This window comes from Drosophila erecta, unplaced genomic scaffold (assembly GCF_003286155.1).
Source record: "Drosophila erecta strain 14021-0224.00,06,07 unplaced genomic scaffold, DereRS2 tig00000092-arrow-pilon, whole genome shotgun sequence".
Classification (NCBI taxonomy): domain Eukaryota; kingdom Metazoa; phylum Arthropoda; class Insecta; order Diptera; family Drosophilidae; genus Drosophila; species Drosophila erecta.
Window position 1 is genome coordinate 17,458,161 of NW_020825207.1, and position 22,607 is coordinate 17,480,767.

Genomic DNA, 22,607 nt, shown 5'->3' on the forward strand with positions numbered 1-22,607 from the left:
GAAGCGATACTAATGGCTGGAAAGTACGTTCACACTACCCTATTCGATAGTAAGGAGCCCATCCACAACATGTTCTAATTGGAATTATCCGCGACTCGAACCACGTGTAAGCAGTTTACTCATTGTATAAAGCAGTACCACATTTAAACCTTGCAAGCAGTAAATCTACGCATTTCAATTTTCAAATATCATTTGTTTATTCAATATTTTCGTTGAAAAATAAAACATGTTATTTTTGTCATTTTGCGTGTCGTTTTTTTGTGTTTTATTTTCGTTTGTAATTTCATTTAAACATTTTCTAGTTACTAAAATTACTTATGTACTGTTTATTATTAATATTAGTTAAATATTATTGAAAATACATTAGTTGTTTTACGAAACAGTTCATAAACATCCTTGGTACACTCGTCATTTCTTTCTGCCTTTCCGCTGCCGGATTTGTTGTCTCCCTCGCCTCGTAATGCATTTCGGAAATGTTTAAAAACTAACAATAAGTCTAGATTTAGTTACAGTTTTGTTTCTCACTTACATAAAAGTCCCCTCCTCTTTTCCGCATTTATTTATTTATAATAATTTTGTGTTTCTTCTGCCATACAATTTATGAACTTAACGTAGATGCTTTTGTTGTTGCTAATTCGATTTACAAGTTTGCCAAGTTTGCCAAGTGCGCCTTTATGTTTTTGAGTTATCCCTCGGACTTAACATCCCATATAATACACACGAGTCGGATTCTCGTTTCGTTTTTGAATGCTTTCGATCGGTTTTTTGCATTTTGAATGAAAATATATTTGTTTATTATTAATATATAAAAGGTATTTACAAATTTATGTTTAATGAAATTCCCTACTTGATGCGAAGTAACTGTTTTCCTCTTGTTATCATAATTTTTGTTTTCGTGTCAGAAATTATTGTAATAACTTTTCAAGTGTGTGAGCAGATTTGTTTTTACTTAATTTAAGTTTTTCATGATCATTTTTTGGAACTCAACAACAAAAGTGTGTGTTACATAACGAACCAGAGCCAGAGCCAGATTATCCACAAAATGCCAACGGCCTACAGACTATTTTTTGGCACCGAATCAAACAGAATAAAACTAAATTTACAGAATACACATGAGTAGAATATGAAAATGCGGACAGAAAGAATTGCACAACCCCGAATACAGCCGAACTCCACTAACTGGATAAAACTATACACGAAAATGATCAAAATATTGAGTGAAGTGCAAATGATTCAAGGATATGGTGGTCTAAACGAAGTTTTCAATTGGTGACTAAAACTGGTCTTTAGAATTTCAGCACGGTTGTGAATATTTTTCAAGACTTTTCGAGTTCGTGAAGTTCGACTGCAGCTCCTCACGTTCGAGCTTCCTGCCACGCCCTCTGCGCCTCCTTTGTTTTTAGAGAACCGCATGTGAGGCCGGGGAAGCCGAGCCTGTTACCTTTTGGAGCATTTGCATGAGCTGCTCGGTGGCCGACTGATTGGCCACCACGCCCAAGCCCAGGACACCTGAACCACCGCCCACGGCACCGCCACCCCCTGCTCCGACACCCGATGGCGGCGAGGAGATCGATGTGCCCGCCGAGGCCGAGGAAGAGGACGACGGGGTCAGCGCCAGCTTGGATTCTGGGAGCAACAAAAGAAGCTGGATTAGATTCGGTTCGATTGTCTACGGACTGCCCTGCATACTGTCATCGCTCTCCAGGTAGGTGACGTAGGAGTCGGTGCTGTCCGGATGGTGGTGCGAGGTGATCCCGGAGTCCAAGCTGCTGCCTCCGGGCTGCTGGTTCGGATGCTGGTTCTGATGGTTGTGCGGTCCGCCGGGGGGCGGGGGGTGCTGGTGGGGAGGTCCTTGCGCCGGATGCGAGTGCGGATGCGGCGGCAGGATGGGCATCCCGTTCAGGTCGTAGCCGTGCATCTGCGGGGAGAGAGCGGAAAGCGGTTAGAGCGGAACTCAGCTGCGAATTTGTTAAATAAATAAATGGAACGAGTCGAAATTGCTTTCAGGTTATACACCTCTGGAACACTTTCATTGTGGACTTAAAGACATCGAATTAAAATTGATTCAAGTTAATCTCAGTGATAGCTAAACAACTAATTTATTATCCATTCATCATCGTCTCAAAAGTCTATTGATACACGTATTGAATAGGTTTATTCCTGCATATTTATAATACGTATTAACCAGTTTTCAATTGGCAGCACAGCCATAGCAAAACTTATGCAATCTGGTTTGTAGCTTTGTCCCGCATTAAGATCCAAGTAAACTCGTTTCCGAGCATGACTTAAAACGCATATAGGGATTATAGGGATAAATATCCCGCCTAACGTATTTGTATAGCCTACCTGATTGACCAACTGTTGAAATGCGGGCGTGTGGGTATTGATCGCTCCATTGCTGTCGAGATCGGCGTGAAGGGCGAAGTCGCTTAAGGCTTTCCACGGCGGTTGATATGTCTGCACATCCAGGCCCTGAAGATTCAGCGGGGAGTCATGCCGCACCGGGGAGCTGGCGATCATGGGGATGCCCTGCATGGCGCCGTAGCCGAGCTTGCGACCCTCCTGACCAGGGTAAATTTCAATGAGGTGTGTACGGTCACGTGGGTTGGGGTCTCCTTACCTTCTCCTGCTGCATCTGCAGCTTCATCTGGATGGTCTTCTTTTTGTCCTTGCAGCGCTTGTTCTGGAACCACACTCGGATGACTCGCGGGGACAGGCTCGTCATCTCCACCAGCTGCTCCTTCATGAGCGCATCAGGTCGCGGATTAGCATTGTAGCAGGTTCTAACAGGGTACACCATTTTAACAACATGTTGCCACGCAATGATAGTTATAAATCTCCTTCGGCAAAGCCGAGTAGCGATGCTAACTTAAAATGGACCACTCACCTGAGCGTATGCAGCTGTTTCTCATTGAGCACGGTCCGAACCCGGGTGGGCTTGCCATCCGAGGGCCCCGAGGGTCGCTTGTCCCTAATACTTTTGTGTGAGCCCGATTCGCTGCCAGAATCTGCATAGGAATGGCAAACAGAGAGATACTCCATCAGTTCGTGTGCTATTTTTGGCAAGAAGGAAACGCTTTGAAGTGCCGTTGAGGTAGATTGCTCGCTTGCTAGCTTGCCCTTGTTTTCGTGCTTCTATTGCTGTTTCTGTTCTGTGTCACTTTTGGCCCACTACAATTGCACCAAAATATCGCCAAATGCGTAGAGTTCGGTTTGGAAAGATCAAAGGCACGCTCGTTTCCCCATTGGCATCGATTCCCGGTAATTAAGTCGTGTTTCACAACCCCCGAAACAAGGTGTTATCTAGTTCTCGATCGTACAGATCGATCTGATTTTATCGTGGCGGCTTGCTTCTTTTGATGGAATTTTCTCTCATTCTATTCTTATCGAGGCTCGCAAATTCGCAAAAACTATTACCAATATTGGGACTACTTTTCGGCACACAAATGTGAGTAATTACCAATGAGGCAGTCTATTTTGGCAAAGCTGAAACAGGAATTTCTCCCAGTGCCGAACTTCAAAGAGTCACGACCGCTGCGGTTTGGCAAACACTCGACCGGACTGCATGCCGTTTTCGAGTTGAGCACAAACAAACAATCCGGCAAGTGGAACTATGAATGGTGCGCTATGCCCTCCACTACCCGACTGGCTGATTGATCATACGACCTGTCGATCCGGCGATCCGTCGATCCGTCCATCCGTCGATCGAAGCCAGTCACACAAAAGTAAAATTCCCAAGAAGTTGCTTGTCAATGTTTGCCCGCTTGAACGCATCGATGCTATGCACTGCGGAGTTTTTGTTTGCCCAGGCAGCAGATTTTCAATATATTTCCCTTTATTTGAAACCCTTTTGCAAAACAGGTGACAGGGGGAGGGACGTTTGGCATCCATCGTTTGACATCGCCGCCCCACGTTGATAAGGTGACTAGCTTCAGCTCCAAGTAACCACGCCGTCGATGCTCTCCGTTCTGGTTAAACAATGAGATTATGTCGACGATATGGTTTGACAATTGTCGTACATTGTTTGACGTTTGCCGATTTCTGTTTGCTCTGCTATATCGCTTACAAGGATGTAACGCTGTCTTTCTAAGAACAAAACACGAGCACGTCGCTTTTGTGCGATGCCGAACTGTTTGCTTATTTGTTGCCCACAGTCGCAGCTCGAACGACTCTGTTTCCATTCACAGAACCAGACCAATTTGGGCTAATTAGGATTGGCAATCTTTTCGGTGGAAAGCGAATGGAGTGGAAAGGCGGGGAAATGGTGCGCCGAATGGGTTGACTTTTTCACAAAATATGGGACAGCACTGCAGATGTTACCAGTGAGCAGCTTCAAGGGGGAAACAGTCAGCAACTATGTGGTTATATAGGACTGGCATATAAAAATGGCACGAAATTGTGCTTCAATTTGGGCAAGATCCTAGCTGTGACTAGATGTTATGACTTCAAGATGTCCCAGTGGCTAATTACACTGAGTAGCGATGAATGAGTCATAGAGACTCACAGGCTACACAAATGGCACGAAACCAGAAACTGCCGAGAAAATATTTGGTTACAGTGCCAACTGAGAGGGCAAACAAGGGAACTAACAGCCCCAAACTGAAGAGCTGAAGAGCTGAAGAGCCCTAGATGAAGGGTTGTTATGCCGAGTCAACAAATCCGAACCGAAGTCCTGCGCGCATCCGTGCCCCAATAGCACTCCCCACTCGAAGCTCCGCGTGGGGGAGCTGAAATCAAGGGCCAAGTGGGACACTCACCTGACATTGAGCCCAATTCGCTGGAATGGTTGTTATTGCTAAGGTTGGTGTTGTTGTTGTTACTACTGCTAATATTGTTGTTGCTCTCCACCGACGAAGAAGTGAGGCTGCTCTGCGACGATTTCTCCAGCACATCGTGATCCTCCTTGCAGTACAAAGCCCCGGCATCGCGTAACGCGAATTCATCGCCTAAAATTCCAGGTAAACAGTCAGTTGTTTGATGGGCAAATAACTGGGGGCGAAGGGGTCTATTGAGCAAATAAGAAACTCACCTGGCAGCAATTGTCGCGCACACGCGGAGCACCGAAAGCACTCGATGTGAAAGATTTTCGTTTTGGCCCGCATCACAAAATCATTTTTGCTGAAGGAGTTGCCGCATTTATCACATTTTGTACCAAATAACCTGCAAAAAACACCGAATGTATGTAGAATAAGGTAATAATTACATAACTCTACTTGACGCATTCAAAATAATGCAAATGCTGCTTGCTCATCATTAAAATAATAATTATCATTGATTATTATAGAATAATTGCTTGGCTATTAAACGAAAATAAGTCGAGCATCGCGCTATGCCAGATGCTGAAAATTGAGTCAAGATCCCATGATTGGAGCTGTAAACAGCCTTGAATGGGTTCACCAGTTCACCAGCGGGAGAGTTTCAGGGGGTGCAGTTGGCAGAGCTTGTTTATGGCTATAAAATAAAATTCTTTTGTCAGTGCCGACATCGATGAGTGAGCCGAGTGTTCATCAATCATCGAGCGCACAGTGTGTGTGCCGGTGGAAAAGTGTTAATTTATAGCTTTGCACGTGTTAATCAATTATTCAAAGATTTGCATGGCAAATAGTTGCGACTTTGGTCGCCGGTCGCTGGTCGCTGCTCGCTGCTCGCCGGCTTTACGATGGCAAAACACAAATAAAACGATCCAAACACAGATTTTATTGCACGTCATACATTTAGCGATGATGAAACCCAAGCCCCAAGCCCCAAGCCCCAAATCCCAGATACCAACTCCCCGAGTCGCCGGCTACCGAGTACCAGCTGTTGATTAGAACACAGTATTTGCCTTTTTGTATTGGCATCGCCGGGCTAATTGGCTGGGCTAACAAGGCTGGCCAACAGAAGAGCAGCCTAAACGTTTGCCGAACGCTACAATTGGAAATGAAAATGAAAAGGCCAAGCGCATGACACGCAGTGTGTGCCTAGGGCTGAGCAAATAGCTTTCGAACGAGAGTTGGGCGGAGTGGAAATTAGGTAATGCCTGCGGCGAATGGGTTCTGGCCACTTAAATTGAGACGCGGCAGTGGAAGTGCTGAACGAGCTGAAAGAGATACATACATCCCAGCCCATCCGAGCCCAAACTCACCTAACATAATCACGCTTGCAGTAGGTCTTGCCATCGCGCACAAAACACGTACAGCTTTCGTCCAGGAACTGCCTGCACTCCTGGCACTTCAGACACGCCGCATGCCACTCCAGATCGGGGGCAACGCGCAAGATGTACTGGTCGTGGATCTGGCCGCCGCAGCCGACGCAGTGGGAAAGCCGTTGTTTTTCTGGAAGCATGCAGAAATATAGTATTAGTATGCAGTTTATGTAAGTGCAGCTCGCAAGCTGAAAAACATGTATCTAGTTATCTTTTTTGTTAGGTTTTCAACTAAAAAAGCTTGGCCGAAAATGTATCTCGTCTATATATGAAATGAAATGTGCGGAAAATAATATTCTCGTAAGCAGTGCGACATTATAGATTAATGAGATATGGGTTATATGGAACCAAGCTTCCATTTTTCCCATTAATTGATAGACAGAATATATTTATGTTTGCCGACGGGAACAGCAGCCAACTTGTATCCCCAACAACTTTTCCACCTTGCCTAATGAGCTTTGCCTAGCAGTTTCCATGTTTTTATTTTTTGGCACAAACTTAAATTAATTTTGCCAATTATGCCTTTCGTAACGTAAACAAATAGCAAGTGAGACAGCAAAGACGGCGCTAATTAACAAACTGTTATCAAATAATCCGAGCTTTTCCTGTTTACCCAAGTGCCGCACTCCCTTTTTGGAGTCGAGAGACTGCTGCGATGGAAAAACTTTTGCTGCCACAAAAGTTTTCCTTTTCGGCTGGGTCTTCGGCGTTTTTCTGGGGGAAAAACATTTGAAAAATTCATAAATCCTGGCCAAGCCAACTGAAACGCAGCAGCCATTTTCAAGTATTTAAGTTGAACATTTTCCTCCACTTCGCCTCGTGCTTTATTTCTTCCGTTGCTTTCCTTTTCCCATTTTTTTGTTTTTTTTTTTTTTTGTTGGCCAACCTTTGGGTGGCAAGCGGGCGAATGGGGAGAAAAAATCAATGCAATCATTGCCACATTATGTACATGCCACTCCCTCCCCGCCCCCTCTCTCGACTATGTGCTGCTGTAATCCTTGGCAGAGGAAAACTTTTTCCCGGCTGCTGTTGAAAAATTAAGAAAAACTTTGACGCGCGTTTAGCACGTTTTAAATGTTTCGTTTCCCTCTCCCCCCTTCCCCCATCCCCCTTCCACCATACCCCCACACACACACAAACAAGCACACACACTGGGAGCAGAGGAAAAATCGCAAACACACACATTCGTGCACAGATAAAATCTGTATCTGTTGCCTTGCTTGTATCTTTGTATCTTTAAACGTGGCCGGGTATCTGAGTATTTCTTTTTTCTTGTTTTTCGGGAGTGGTTTGGGGCGGGAAGAGGGCGGAAGGCAGCGGAAAGGGGCGGGGCTGGGGCCCAGGGTGTATGTGTATATATATCTGGCGTATCTTTCTTTCGCACTCGCTGTAGCTACACATGAATTATTTATAAAGGCGGAGCAGACAAGTTGCTGCTGCCGTTGTTGTTCGTGTATATTCTTTCTTATTTTTTCGCCAATTTTTGTAGGTTTATATTTTTCGTATACCCTTCGTGGGGGCATATCAGCTGATAAGCCTAGGATGCGTGCAACAAAAGTGGCCTACAATTATCTTTTCAATTGGTTTCTGGCAATGTGATAATAATGAAAATATTTATTTCCTATTTGCAGCGAATTAGCACTTTGTTACTTGTAATAAAGATATGTAAAATAATATAGAAATAAATGTTTCCTGAATTGTATAGAACAAATGAATTATAAATAATTATAAAATTAAGCTGCTTTCGTTACTATTTTGTACACTTGTTACCCTTTTTGGAATTTCAACTATCCCGCGGGATTTTAGGAACACTTTTACACTTTCAAATTACGATTTAACTTCCGTACATTTTTGAGGGTATTTAAAGGGTGCTTTAAGTATCTGGCAACGAAAGCCATCCTACTTGGCTTGTATTTGTTGCTCTTCAAGCTCCAAGTACTGGGAATTCGGATGCGGACTCGGATTCGGATTCAGACGGGCGGATTCGGACACACTGACAGCTGGAGGGAATGAAAGACTGCCAAACGGACGGACAGGCGGTATTTACTTCCATGTTTCAGCCTCCAATTGCTGCGAGTCTTTTTCTCTTTCTTTTTTCATTTCTTTTTTCTTGGCTTGGGGGCATGTGCGTCTTTCCTTGTTTTCTTTGTATTTCTTTTTGCCTTCAAAATGTTGCTACATAATGCTACCCTATATGGACACATGTGTGTGCGCTTGTTGTTGCAGATCCACCATTTTTGCACCACCTTTTTTGGCAGTATCTTTTGTTGTGCGTTCCGCTCCTTTGGACGTTATTTTTGGGTTTTTTTCCTTTGCTCCTTTGGTGTTTGTATGAATTTCTGACAGTTATTTGTGAATGTGCGTGATTTTGGGATGTGCGAGTGTGTATTGCTGGCTCCTGTATTCTTTGGTCGGAGAGACTGGGATTGGGGCTTCTGTTGCCTTAATGATCCTGCGCAGTTCGTTTTCATTTTTCTTTTGCGCCCATACACCCACACACCCGCACACTCGCACACCCGCACACCCACACACAGATACACGCACTCACAGAGCCGCAGCCATTATGGCTGTAATGGGAATTTAAGCGCAACTCCTGCGCCTGTGTGCTGCTTTTCCGTTTGGGGGGTTTTTCCGCTTTTGTGGCGTATCTTTTGCATGTTATGTTGCCATTTTGTTGGCCTCCCCACCACCCACAAAGTGCCACCCACGCTCCCCCATTTTTCCTGGGGGTTGACGCGCCGTGGTTCTTTTATTTTCTCCTTTTTTTGGGTTTTTCAGTGCGGCACACATTGGACCAAAATGCAATTTTGTCTCGTGTTGTCGTCTATGAATTTTTCGACTGTGTCGGCGGTTTCTCTCGGTGAGTGAAATAGCTGGCGGTGGGGGTTAAGGTGGGGCGTTGGGGGGTTAATGCGTGGTAAGGGGGCTGTGTGTGTGGCACATGCGGCAACTGCGGCTTTTTCACTTTTAACGAGGAAAACGCTTCGCAAGCTGCGTGTTTCTCATTTTTGCCTGTCACTTCTGTTTCTTCCTCATTCATTCACTATTTTCCCGTCCATTTTTTTTTGTTGCTATTTTTGCAATTTTTTCTCGTTCCTAGTCTGTATATCTTTTCCATTTAAATAACGAAACATTTTCCATGACTCTGTGGCAGCAGCACTTGATCTTGGTGGGCATGTTCACGTTTTTATGCTGAGAGGTGTTCGAGATTTTAAAGGCCACACCTTTTTGGCCATTGCTCTTGACCTCGGCCACCTTTGTGTGAGTTGCATATGAAGTAATTGCTTGTCGATCGGAAAACCGTGTTTGCCATTGTCGTGGGGGTTCTGTGGGAACTCAGACAGTTGGGCTCTAACTGGGTTTTCTTGGATTTAACGGCTTTAATTTGCTCAAATGAAAAGGGATTTTGAAATGGAGAAAAACGATTTCTTCAAGGTGTAGAAACTGTGAAGTGTGGACGGATTCAAGAGTCACAGTATTAAATAGAAATATAATTCGAATTCCGCCTTCAATTGATTCACCGCTAAGTGTACATAAAAGCATCGTGACCAATTAAATGCATTTTTAAGGCACTTTTGTCTTAATTACACGAGTTAAGTTTCGGGATTTGGACTTGATCTATTGATCTGCGGGAAATTGATGGCTGAGCAATAAACATATCAGGAATTCGTGCCAAGAAACGCCCACCAAGAAGTGAATCGGCCTACTCCTTGGTTTTCTCTCTCGCTTCCTCCGTGCTACCCATCTCCCTCGCTGTCTGCACTTATCAATGTCGGCAATCTTTCAAAGGCCACACAAAAGGGGGGCTGAAAACGAGGGAACAAGTAAAATTGCAGTCAAATCAACTCGGGCTACTTCACAGATACAGATACAACAGCACGCACGTTCACAGATACAGATACATTGCAATGGCTGCCCAGCATCTTCTTACTCTGTTTTATGTTTTTTTGTATTTTTCCTTACTGTTGCTCGACAAGAGGCAACATGCAAAATGCAAAGCATCGATAAGATACGTTTTGGCCAGGCTCGCCACTCTTGGCCACAAACGCAAATGAGGGGCGAGAAAAAATTATGGAAGCTCCGCCGGATATGGGCGCGATTTCAAAAGCCACTACTGTTTGTGTCTGCGCCAAGGGACGGGGGCCAGTGGAGGGTTAAGGGCACCCTTTGATTTATGGCATATTTGTTATAAGGTAAATACAAAGCGCAGTCACACAGCGAGTTTCGCTCTTCAGTGGCACAGCAAGTGCCGCTTCATTTTCGGACCTAACTAGGAATTTCACATGGCCATAAACAAAGGCTAGCGTACACCAGGAAAACTTGAGCTCCATTTGATATTTGCTACCTCGTGCGAGTTTTCAGATCTTGACTAAAACTATATTTTTCCATGAAAAAGTGAGTTATATATTAAGTATTGAAAATGTATAGTGTAATATTGACTTTGGGATGGTTTTCAGCGTTCTGGTTTATGAAAATAAACCAGTTATCCAACTTAAAGAGCAGTTTTCGAGGGAGGAACATTCAGCTCGTGACTTCTAGGAAAATTTGTCAATTTTCCTGGAAGCTGTTGTGGGATTCTTAAACGAGTTGAGTCCGAGGTTCATTCAGTCTGGTCTTTAGTTTTTTTTTTACCTGTGGAACGATTTAAAAAATTAATGATGACAGGCGCAGAGGACGAAACTTCGGAACACGTGCCCCTCTGGATGTTTTTGTACTTTTTCCTTTCTGCTCCTCCGCTTGGACAATTCGAATTCACATTTTGACAGACTCATCAATTTTGTAGATACGATGCGAGAAGGACAGGATTCCGAGCGGAGGAGGGAGTGAGGAGTGCGGCTCTTGGCCACTGATTAGGCCATGTTTTGTTGGCCAGGCTATTGTCTTTCGAGCGTGGGCTGGGCAATCCCTGGTTTGCCTCTGACTCCAACGACTTCAAAGGAAGTTTTGCGGTCTGTGATTTGTTTGTCCCCGAGACTTTGATACACTCAATTGTGTCTGCAGTTTTGGGAATTTAGCATCTCCGGCTCTGACTTAGTTGGCTTAATTAAGTGCAGTTGTGCAGTTGTGCAGTTGCTCTGACAATGGGACTGCATTATCTTAATTCAGCCGTGGGCAAAAAGTAAGTCGGGGAAATGGGCGAAATACCCCACCGAGTTATCTCGATCGATATTTTGTGTGTCTATCTTTCTCGGCCTGTCTGGGTACAGATTTGCCTAATTAATTACACACAAAACACAATACCAAAAGGGGTTAGCACAGGCTGGGTTTTGAATTTTGTTTGGCAGCTCAAAAATAAGGGAGCGAGTTCGCATTACATCAGATACTTTGGCTATGATTTGGGAGGGCTGAAGGGAAGCATATGGATTCAGACTTAGTCAGCAAATAACTTAAGTAGTTTGTAAGTTAAGCGAAATTGGCTTAGATGAATGACAAGATAGTTTAAGTAGATTGTGAACTTGTGTTTGAATTTCGAATGTGCCACTGTATATATCTCCTTGATTATTTTCCCAACTTCATTTTAACCAATTAACCCGCAGTTTCGTGTCACGCTGCCATCTCGAATGTGTCGGCATGTGTAACCCAGCAAGCGCAGCCAATAACTGATCAATGCAAACTGACTCTTCTGCTCAAATATGCATATAAAAAAGAATCAACAATGGGGGAACAAGGGGCTCAGAAAACACACATCCAAAAGAAGCCGCCGCCAGGCAATCACTTTGAAGTGTTTGATTTTCGAATTGGCCGTCGCAGTTAACTGAATACGTCTGTTGTGGCTGTTCTTGTTGTTGCTGATGCGGCTGCTGCGGCTGCGGCTGCTGCTGCTGCGGATACTGATGCTGCTGCTATTGGCGATGGCGATGGCGATGGTGTTGGCTGTCGTTTTATTGAAGCCAAATTTGAATACTCGGCCGGGGAGATGCCATCGGCCGGCTGCTGAAGGCGCGACATCAAAGATGACAGATGACAAGAACCGATAGTGTCTTTTTTCATTCGAGCCCGGCTGCAGCCAGAATCGCAGCGTCTGGGGCTTCTCCTGGGCCTTCTTGGGCCGGTTAAGTGATGATCATGATGGGTTATTAGGCAGGTTGCGTTGACAACGCATTTGTCTTGCGATGGGGACGCCGACGCAGGATTCTCGGCCAGCGATAAGCGGGCGACATTTATTTATGGTGTTTTAACACAGGGCGCCCCTCGCACGAACAAAGTAAAGTGGAAAATAAAATAAAACTCGAAAACAACCGCACCTCAGTCGCAGGAGAAAGCCGCGTCGAGCCGTCAGCTCGAAGTGTCAAATTAATGTCAGTAATGAACAAAAATCTACTCAAAAATCTGACTTTGATTCGACTGCAATTAAAGTGAGCCTCACACAAAGAAAAATTACCGGCAAACACACAAAACAAACATGAGAGAAAACTGCGTTTCCCAATGCAGTTTAGCCTTTTTGGGTAGAAAACTGGTTTGCGGTAACAAATTGTTTAATGCATTTGATTGTTGATTTTTCCCAGTGACCATTTTAGTTTTTCAGCCAGCTGCGCTTTGCATGTTTTGTGCATAATTTTGTATTTATTTTGCATTTATTTAGCATTTATTTGGCATTTATTTAGCATTTTTCCACATTCCCATTCCGATTGGCATATCCATACTGTGCCATTTTAATTTGTCTAATTTTTTATGGCTTTCGGCTTATCATAAATTGCTTCGCCTTTTGGCTAATTAGAATGTGTGCGATTTGACCACATTTTTGCATTGCTGTCGCTGTCGTTGGCCCGCTTTTGTTGCTGCCTTTGCCTGTTTTCCCTCCTCGGCTGTTTTGTGTAAATATTTGACCTGATGCGTGTGAACTTTAACAGTTCTTATGCTTTATTTGCCGCAAATATTGCGCAAACACGACACCAAAGGGTGCACCTCTGCCCCTCATCCCGCCACCTCGCCGCCTCCTCTTCAACCGAACTCCTTGCCCGGACTTTCTGGCCTTGTTTGCCTTTTGGCCAGCTTGTCTTTTCCTTTTTTTGGTTGTTACTGCGAATGCGTGCCCCTTTTGCACTTGAACATTGTCGCTGGCTGTAGTTGTACTTGTACTTGTTGGAGGTGTTCTTCTGGCAGTTGTACCTGATGCAGATCCGCCTATTTTTTGTTCGGCATTCAACATAAATAATGCCGCGGTTTGGTACTATTTTGGGCTTGTGGATAGACTGGTAAGACATTGCCTTCGTGGTTTTTATGCAAACTAAAGCGACTGATATTGGCTGTATATATAGGCAGACGATACTGCAGAAAATCCCTAATCCCTAATACCAGGCTCCTTGCAGGCCAAACCCTTTTTGGAAATTCCTGCTCCACACTCTGCCTTCGAGGTGTGTCCAGGTCCGCATCGGAATCAAAACACACATCTAGCTGGACTCCGCCTCGGATGCAGCAACTCCGTTATAAAAACTTAAGACCTCATTAAAAGACGCCGCCTGCTTTATGGCACTCGAAGATCGAGTTGCCCATTTAACGCGTTGCCGCAGCCCCGCCCCCGTTTCCCCCCAAATGGTTGGGGTCCTGTTGCCATAGAGTATTTAAAACCCCGGCCGATTACGCACACGCAACTCGCCACCAAAAAAAGAGAAGAAATAAGAGGTAAATATCGAAGACCGCCGACCGCCAAAGGCTTTGGGCCCGTGTTCATGCAAATTTTTAACTTCATTTCGGCTTCGTTTTGTTAATTAATTTATATTATTTTATTTGGGTGTCGTATACGCAAACACACACACACACACAGCCTGCATCTGTCGACTGACTTCACAGTTTCTCAGTTTCTCAGTTTCTGGCTCTGTGTTCCAGTTGGAGAGTCTCGAACGACAAATTTATATTTAATGAGCTTCATAAAATTTGAATTTCAAAGGAGCCTTGCACCGCAGCGGCATGTTTCGATACCACAGATCGGAGCACCAGGCACCACGGACCCGAAGAGCCGAGATCAGCTCGGTCTGCAATCAGCGCGATTGCAGGCTGGAAGTGGAGGCTTGGGGGATTCCGATTCGGAACGAGTGCGATTCTGGATCTGCAGCTGAATCCCAATCCGAATCCGATTCCTGCCGACCTGGCTGCGTTCCAATAAATTGCTCGGTTTTATGGCAATTTAAGTAGGCTGCTTTATGGCCCCCAACCCGTCGCTCTTATTCTCACATTCCCCGACTATCCCGGGCTAGTTGCGAATCGGGTTCGCCATCCCCATCTCCAACCCCATCCCCAGCTCCATCGGCCAAGCCGCATGATTCACTGGCTGATCTGTGTGGTCGGCCGGGGAGACGTATTACGTGGTATACCCACTTTTAGGCGGCGACAAAACGCTCGCCGCCAACTTCCTCATAAATTAAAGAAAAATACAAATACGTGAAAGGCGGGCAGTCGCAGTCACCGCGAGATCTGCAAACTCCTCAACTTGTTTGGTCGGTTTCCAGCTCGCCTTGTAGGCAACAATTCAATTTGACATAATGAGCTACATTTTGTTTACAACGGCAAACGCATGGCTGCCAGTTGGGCTTTGTAGTGGGAGGAATTAAGATATGATGGCATTCTTACACTTCCCAGCCCAGCGGGAGTTCTACATCACTTAACTGTTATTGAACTTGGTAATAAATATGTAAATATGGTAGCTTTGAAAAGCACACGTTGGAAAACAGCTCAGAATCAGCTCTTGATGTGATCTAATTTGGGCAGCGCTGCGACTTCCTATGATTCGTGGCAGCCCAAGAAATCAACGGTGTTTTGGCCATAAACCAGAGGCAGCAACTTGTTTGGCCTGTTTCCCAGCCGCATCCCCTCGCCTGCCCCTAGGTGACTGCCTCTCTTTCTGTCTGGCCGTGTGGCAACATTTCAATTTGACATAATGAGCCGCAAGCCCGTGCTGCAGGTAGGTATTCTGGAGCTGGCTTAGTGGCTGCGACCACTACCATCCGTCGGGATGGTAATGCCAGCCCGTCAAAATATTGTCAGGTAACTACGATTGCGGCTACCGTCTGGCGACGTGATCCTAATACCTATGTATATGCGTATGTCCGAGTATATATGGGACATATATAATAACCCAACGAGTCGCTGAATGAGTCGCCCCGTGGCGCGACAATCGAAATTGGTCTCGCCTCTCGAGGCCGAGGTTTTGGGTTCAGTTCATGAGTCTGGACCCCGGCGGGCGGTCCAACCTGTTGAAGCTGCCACTTGACATTGAGTGGAGTGGTTCTAGGCGGGCAAACAAGATGGATCTGGTGCACCCCTGAGTGTAATGGGATATGGGCACTACTGCTCTTCAATTCGATCTCGGATTTTCGGTTGGATTGTGCAATCTGCTCAAGTGGCGTCTGGCTAGTGGGATTCTCCACCGCCAGCTGACGCCAGCGGCAAGTATTTGAAGTCCTCGTCCTCACTTTATGGATCTCGCATTAAAGTTTGTTTTTCTAGGCAGCCCCTGGTTGTTTCTGTTTTTTAGGGGTCTTACCTAGGCTCTTTTATTGTCTTTCATGCTTAATTAGTCATTAAAACAAGGGTTATAAAAGTGACACTCATAAAGGCAGTGGCTAGAGTGGGCATGGGCCAGAATAAAGCTTTAAAAACGACGCCATTAAAGTGGCCTCCGCATTGCATGCAACACGCCAAAATGCCACACGGGAGCTCGGCTATATCCCGGTTGCACCTAAGCGGGGCATATGCATACTCGTATGTGTAGTGGTATTACGTATGTATTTGGCCAGGTGTCATATGGCGCAGCGGGTGCTCCACCGAAAATCCCAGCGGGAAATGCAAAACGCTCGCCACTCTTAATGAGCGCCTGGAGAGGGCACGAGTTTCCCCATTTTCCCTCGATTTTCCGGACCTGGCGCTGGCCCTGGGGCTCCTCCTGTTTTCCGTGCCCTCACGCGATAAACGGGCGTGGCCGTCAGTTGTTCCCTTATTTTCTGGCCGGGTTAGCTCCCAGCTAATTTCTGGCCTGCACATTTATCAGTTCTCCGCCACTCCGCTTCCCCGCTTCTCTGGTTTCTCCCTCATGGCTTCTCGCGGCGATTTCCCCAGCTGAAATTTAATATTTTCCTCCAGCCGAGTAAACAGTAGCCGCCTCTCACCTTGACAAGCTGCTGACACCTTGAATGAACTTTTCAAAAAGGCGAGAGGAAAAAAGGCACGGAGAATTTAAAAAAATTTTAATTGCACTTTAATAGTCGGGCGGCTGCTTTAATATGCCCAATTCCAGCAGGCGAGGGGCTTTAAGAATATCTCGAAGTGCATTAATTAGGTTAGAGAGCTTCGACGGAGTCACTGGGCTTTAAAACACAACACGATATGGAATATTTCGCCTTCAACGAAGAGCCTTTCGGAGCCAGTGCTTTAATCAGGTCGAGGCTGTGCAATCACATCGATACTTAAAGTTCGGAGCTTCCACTTCCCTTAAAGTGCTCGTAAAACTTAAAGTTTAAGGCTGTGTTTGGATATAAGGTAATATGCTAAGTTCAATATTTAATGGTAAGATCAATGCAGGTTACTTTGAGTTGCTATTGCCATTCCTGCAGTGCTGCAGGTTTCAAGTTCCCATCTTTGTTATCACCCAAAGCTCTTTCTAAGCTAATCAGCTAATCAGATCCCAATACAGCTGTTCGTATGTGGCGGCTCATCTGCGAACGGAAATTCCAGGCATAATTCCCTAATTTCTCGACCCAGCGAGCTGTTAATTAATGCAAAGCAGGCAGAACTCCAACTGGATCGAGAGAATACCTGGACGCAGGAGGCTGGGAGTTATTGTGATGCTGCCAACTGTCTTCTAGACCAGGTTTTTTGGCACGCAGGCACAGAATCCAAATGATGACCGGGAACATCGAGGGCGGAGGTCTGGAGGGACTGGAGGTGACACTGGGCGCAGGCGCACAGCTGTCTTGGGCCGAATCTCAGGTACGGCCAAACCAAAACTCCGGCCATAACATATTGATCTAGTGCCGGGGACCGAAGTGCAAAATCAGATAAGCTTTGGGATTTACGTTTCTGTCTGCGCTGTCTTTTTGGGCCTTTGGGTTCAGGTCGGGAATTTATGGATTGCGCCTAAATAACTTTATCACACCCCAAGCAGCAGCAGGGATTCCGAAATAAAAATCACACCGGAAACGGGAAGGCATGAAAAAATGTCAGCCAGGGACAACAGGAATTTGGATAGGAACTCGTAAAATATAGATAACGTCTGTCTGCCATTCGCAACTAATGGGTGCGGCACTCTCCTGACGTCACCATTGCGATATGGAGAACGAACGAACCTAGGGCTATGACTATTCGATCAATTTCCAAACTTAACCCAGTGAATCTCCCAATGGTGCAATACGAAACTACCCAAAACAACATAAAATTCCACACGAATTCGATCGAAGCACGTTTAGAATGGTAATATAACTATTTTATGGCACTAAATCGAATCGCGTTGCGTATGCGAAACATCTTTTCCTTTCACTGGCGTTCCAGCTCCATAAATAAACAAGAGATCTGTTAAATAACGAGCCTCATCTGAAAACTAGGTTCCATTCTCTTTGGCCGTTCGCAGACAACTTAACCTTATATGGCCGACGATTGACACTTTACAAATTATTCGAAAAATTATTTCAACTTTTTGTGCATTGGCCAAACATTTGCCCAATCCATTTTTCACAATTAACTTTCAAAAGGTTTTTGTTGTGTTTATTTTTGTGTTTATTCATCGAAAATGCCAATTAGCATTCGGTGAATTTGCTGGCGAGAAATTTAAATGGAATCAATATGAATTAGATTAGGGAACATTTGTAAGGGTAAAATCCGTGCCCACCCGCTCCGCATTTTATTCAAATGTTTGGCTAATTGGTAAACTATAAAAATAAAAATCGCTTGCCTTTACGGCCGCAAATAATTGTCAATTTTTTATGGTCTCCAACATAAAGTGGTACAATTTTATGGCAACCGCCAACATGAAAATCTGAAACTAGTTCAACGCCCTGATGTATGCAGCGATCTCTGACTTAATTTTCTATAGAGCATGGAGAGTAAACAAAGGCCTGATACTTCAGATGGCGATTTCTTTTTGTTTTTACTATATTTAATTAATTTAACGACTACTTGAGAAGTTGGCAACGACATGTTGACTGGAGGCCCGGGCCTGTGACATGGAAAACTCATTAAAATGTTTACAGCGCTCAAAAATCAACAAACAAACAAAACTCGCCTCGGAACCAAGTGAACTAACAAAAGAGAGAGGAGTTGCCAGATACTAGAGGGGAAACAAAAACTACAAAAATTGTTTTCATTTCAAATATCAACTTGAAGCTGCAAAACTGTAACTTAAAGTTTTGCCAGCCAACTCACACAGGAACTAAACAGAGCGATGGGGGGGGTAAACTTTGTGAAAAGTTTTCAAATTAAAATGTTCAGATATTAAATATTTAGCAGCTCTCCATGGCCGACAAGTAATTTGAATTTAAATTACAATTACTAAATTTCAATGCAATTTAAATGATTCGCAGTTGGCTACAAATGCATATATTGCATTATTCCAGGCTCATTCATAATTCAATTTCCCCGAACCATTGCCATTGCGTATGTGCTTATGATTATGATTTTTCATGTTTTCCTTTTTTTCGGAATTTTCGTTTGGCTTTTTTGTGTTCTGCGGTCGTTCGTTTGGTTAGACAACTGCCAGCCAAAACATTTGTCACAATTTAGCATACGAAATAAAATTTGAATAAAATATATTCCTCTTGCTGTCACACACAGACAGCATTTTTTAATGACACTCTTGGTTTATGAATTCATAAAATGCATTTTTGGTTAACAAACTTTAGACTAGTTAAAAATTTGTCACATTATCGCATGAGATACTTTTGTGAGCATTTTTAGCTCGCTTTTTTCATGCAATTGCTTGCCCGCGTGCTTAATTGCTCAACATTAAAATGTCATTCAACCGTTAATTGGCTTCTATATTATATGTAAAGTGTGCTTAAAATAAAATACGGCTATAATTTAACAGCTATTGCCATACGAAAACAGGTCGAGATAGGGTCTAAGCCCATTACAAAAGTTGCAGCGAAAAGTCGGCTAACGACTGTTGCCCAAAGAAATGTGGACCTAAAGATAGAACCTCTGAAATGCGTTCAATATATAAAAGAAATCGTCCAATTTGACAAAGGAATGGCACAATAAAAATTATTTATGGATTCGTATCTTTTCGTATTATTCCCCACTTTAATTTGCTTGTAATTACTTTAGTGCAGCCTTGCTCACATCACATCGGATCACATTGGCAAAACAACTCAAAAACTCAAGGTATGAAAGAGTTCAACGCGTGCCTGACCTTTTTAATGGTTTTGGTATAAAAATAACTTCGACCTTCATTACAAATAAACTTGACTAGCAGATCATGGTTTTAAAGCTGGGAACCTTTGAGTCCGAGCCTTGATCTCCGATATCTGGAATGTCTGGGCATTAAAATGTTTAAAAAATAAGCAAGACAAGTTTACAACTATGATTTGGGTGCGAGCATTTGTTAACACGGCTTTTACTTATTTTATGGGCTTTTAATGTCCAAAACGGGCTTTCCTCGTTCCTTTTCCATATTTATGAATCGAGAAAGTTACCCATCAGTGACTCTAGTTTAATGACAATTTAATTTGCCAATTTTCGTTTGGGGACTAGGACAATAGCCATAAATAAGTCATTAACTGCTTTAAATAGCTTTATTAGCGGCAAATTATTCGACTCTGATGCGTGATCTATGTAATGATGTTAATTGGGGTTTCAATTGCGCTGAGAAACTATCTGAAAAAGTTGATTTGAATACGATGATTATAGCAGATAAACAAAACTCTTGCTTACGCTAGAACCCTATAGGTTTTTTGGTTAAACAATTATCTAAATCCGAATTCCGAACTTGGGAAATTGTAATGCCTTTGAAACTATTGAAAACGGACCGAAAGTACTCAGAGACAACAAATGTATCTATAAGATACAATAGATTTGTATCCCAAATGCTCTATCCTATTGTTATTTTTAATACTGTCCCTCGGTAAGTGATCGTGCTATCTCCAGTATTAAATGTCGTCCCTTTCGAGGATGCAGCCCAAATAGCCCGAAATCGGAAGGCAAGCCCTTGAAGATCGGTACTCACTTATCACATCGTGTCCATGGCAATCCAAATCCAGGTGATGGTTCATCACCAGCGATGGCTGTAATCCAGTTTGATTGTGGTTGTGATTGTGCAACGGTAGCTGGTGAGCCAAATGGCCACCAATCTCTGCCATTACCATATATTTGGCTGACAGGACACTCGGCGAAACACACTCGAGATTTTTGTGGGCTGGGAATCTTGAGAGCGGGCGTCTTTTCTTTTTGGGCCGGACTCAAGAAGTTTCCGGCATTGAGCAGGGATATTTATGTAAGGCACTTGCAGGGTTACTTATTCCTTGAAGTTTTCTTGAATTACTCAATATGGGACCGGCACACAAAGCACTGGGTATTCGGTGAATTTTGCGGGATTATCACGGCTGTGATCAGTGTACGCACACGCGTTTTGTTCGCAGGGATTTGGATGTGGATTTGGATTTGGATTTACAGTGAGGGATTTAAGAGTCTCGCATCCGAAAAGGCGACGGCTATCGAGCTGAGGCGGTCGATGTTCGCGATACGACGGCTATATAGTAGCGATGACGACAACCGACCAACGACGATGTCTGGCGCACAAACATGCTCACTGCACGGAGACTGCTGAACGACTAAACCGGTCGTCGCTTCGTTCCGTTTGCCGTACGTTATCCGCCCGCCAGCAAGCCAGCCAGCCAGCCAGCCACTCACCCCGAAATGTATCTCGCAGATACTTCTGCCTGCGAGAGCAGTGCGACTAGCTCGTCGCTCCGCAAGGGTAAGGTACTGGTATGGCACTGGTGCAGCTGCAACCGGTTCCGAGCCCCGAGCCTGCTTTGCGTGGACTTCTCGGATAGCCGATAGCCGACGGACTGACTGAACACACAACTGCGGGTGGAGGGGGGGGAGGGGAGTTCGAAACAGGAACAGGTGTTTTTGTCGCACTCGCTCTGCGGGCTGCGCTCTCTCGCTCCGTCCTTGTCGCGCAGCAAGCCCATCTCTTTCGCTGCCACTTGGTGGGCCTTTTCTAAATGGCGGCGAAGCGGGCCAATCGGTTGGACGGAGTGCGCATGATCGGCTCCAGCTGTGGCTGCGGGATCCACAATCCACAAATGGAGGCAGTCAGGGGGTGGACCCACATTCCCGCTCCCTTCGCTGGCCTTTTGTTTTGCCAATTTCGCTTTTGGTTTTCGAAGTTTGTACTACAAAATGGTTGCACTTGTAAGCAAGCGCACCCCCCGTGCCGCCCGTGCCACCCTCCCCCCTCCCCCACCTTTCATGCGCCGCCTGTCTTTCTACCCCCGAACTGTTGTAATGCGCTTGTCGAACTTTTCGGCTGCAGCCCCTCCGTTTGTGGAGCCTCCGCCCCCCACCCCCACCCCCCTGTCACACCTGCCCGTCTTGACTTGGCTCGTGCGGTCTGAAGGCGTCTCGTTTCGGGTGTGCTGCAACATCATAATAATTATTGATCTTTTGATTTCGTCTTCTGGTCTTTCGGGGAGCGCTTCCATCTTCAATCTCCTCCCTGTTGCTCTGTTGCTCGGTTGCTCCTTCAAGGCCCTGTTGCAATTTTAATGACGCCCCGTGTGGCAATTTATAGATGTGTTCGAGTGGGTGGCGGTCGGTGTCTGTGTTGCGGTTAGCAGTTCGTTGACTTGGCACCCAGTTGCCAACATTTGCTGGCCGATGATTTGTTGTAATGTCAGTTACCAGTTACCAGTTACCATCACCGACTCTTGGGGTGCACTCGAAGAAAAGCTTGTGCTAACAGTTTGAATAATGTTTCTCTGTAATCCAGCAAATACTTTAAGATGGGTTGTGTTGTTTAGTGGAATATTTAAAATATTTTGCTTTAACAAGCACATTGGATTTCATAGATGGCACAGTTCTCCTTTAATTATCAAAATATATGCTTTAGATACAAGCAAGTTTCAATAGAGATACATAGATACATATGGCATTAATACTATTTGCACTAGTTCGACTTATTCAATTTTTTCGAGTGCCTGTAGCCTGTGACTATATTTTTGCCGTTTTTACTTCACGTAGGGTATTTTGAAGGAGTGGCTCTGCTGAACGGGGGGCTGATGGTGAGGGTGGTTGAGCTGGTTGGGGGTGGTGGCGCTGCTGCTGTGTTGTATAATCAAGGTCATCGAGCTACAGTTTCAGTGGCCCGCTTGCTCCGTTTGGGGCACTCATTCATAGCCGTGTCTCAGTTAGCCAGACGCCGACATTAGTACATACTTGTTACAGCGAGCCACCCCCTTGCTGCCTGCCCCAGCCCCCTGCGACCGCCCCCTGC

General features: G+C 44.8%; 1 protein-coding gene across 1 annotated transcript; it reads right to left on the reverse strand.

Moving 5' to 3' along the window:
* Nucleotides 1–235: 235 nt before the first annotated feature.
* Nucleotides 236–21,119, reverse strand: LOC6549328 (insulin gene enhancer protein isl-1). The gene is made up of 9 exons (XM_001974297.3): nt 20,334–21,119; nt 6,125–6,314; nt 5,030–5,160; nt 4,758–4,946; nt 2,888–3,008; nt 2,621–2,783; nt 2,347–2,562; nt 1,690–1,918; nt 236–1,626 (listed from the first exon to the last, which is right to left on the reverse strand). Exons 1-9 carry the CDS (start codon nt 20,470–20,472, stop codon nt 1,400–1,402), a joined length of 1,605 nt encoding a protein of 534 aa, XP_001974333.1. The 5' UTR covers nt 20,473–21,119; the 3' UTR covers nt 236–1,399.
* Nucleotides 21,120–22,607: the final 1,488 nt, after the last annotated feature.

Bases quoted from the DNA above. Each gene is read 5' to 3' on its own strand.
- LOC6549328 (XM_001974297.3), bottom strand. From the start codon at position 20,472: ATGGTAATGGCAGAGATTGGTGGCCATTTGGCTCACCAGCTACCGTTG. The intron at 4,947-5,029 runs GTGAGTTTCTTA...CTGGAATTTTAG, and splicing joins TGCGCGACAATTGCTGCCAG to GCGATGAATTCGCGTTACGC. The intron at 2,563-2,620 runs GTAAGGAGACCC...TACCCTGGTCAG, and splicing joins TGCAGATGCAGCAGGAGAAG to GAGGGTCGCAAGCTCGGCTA.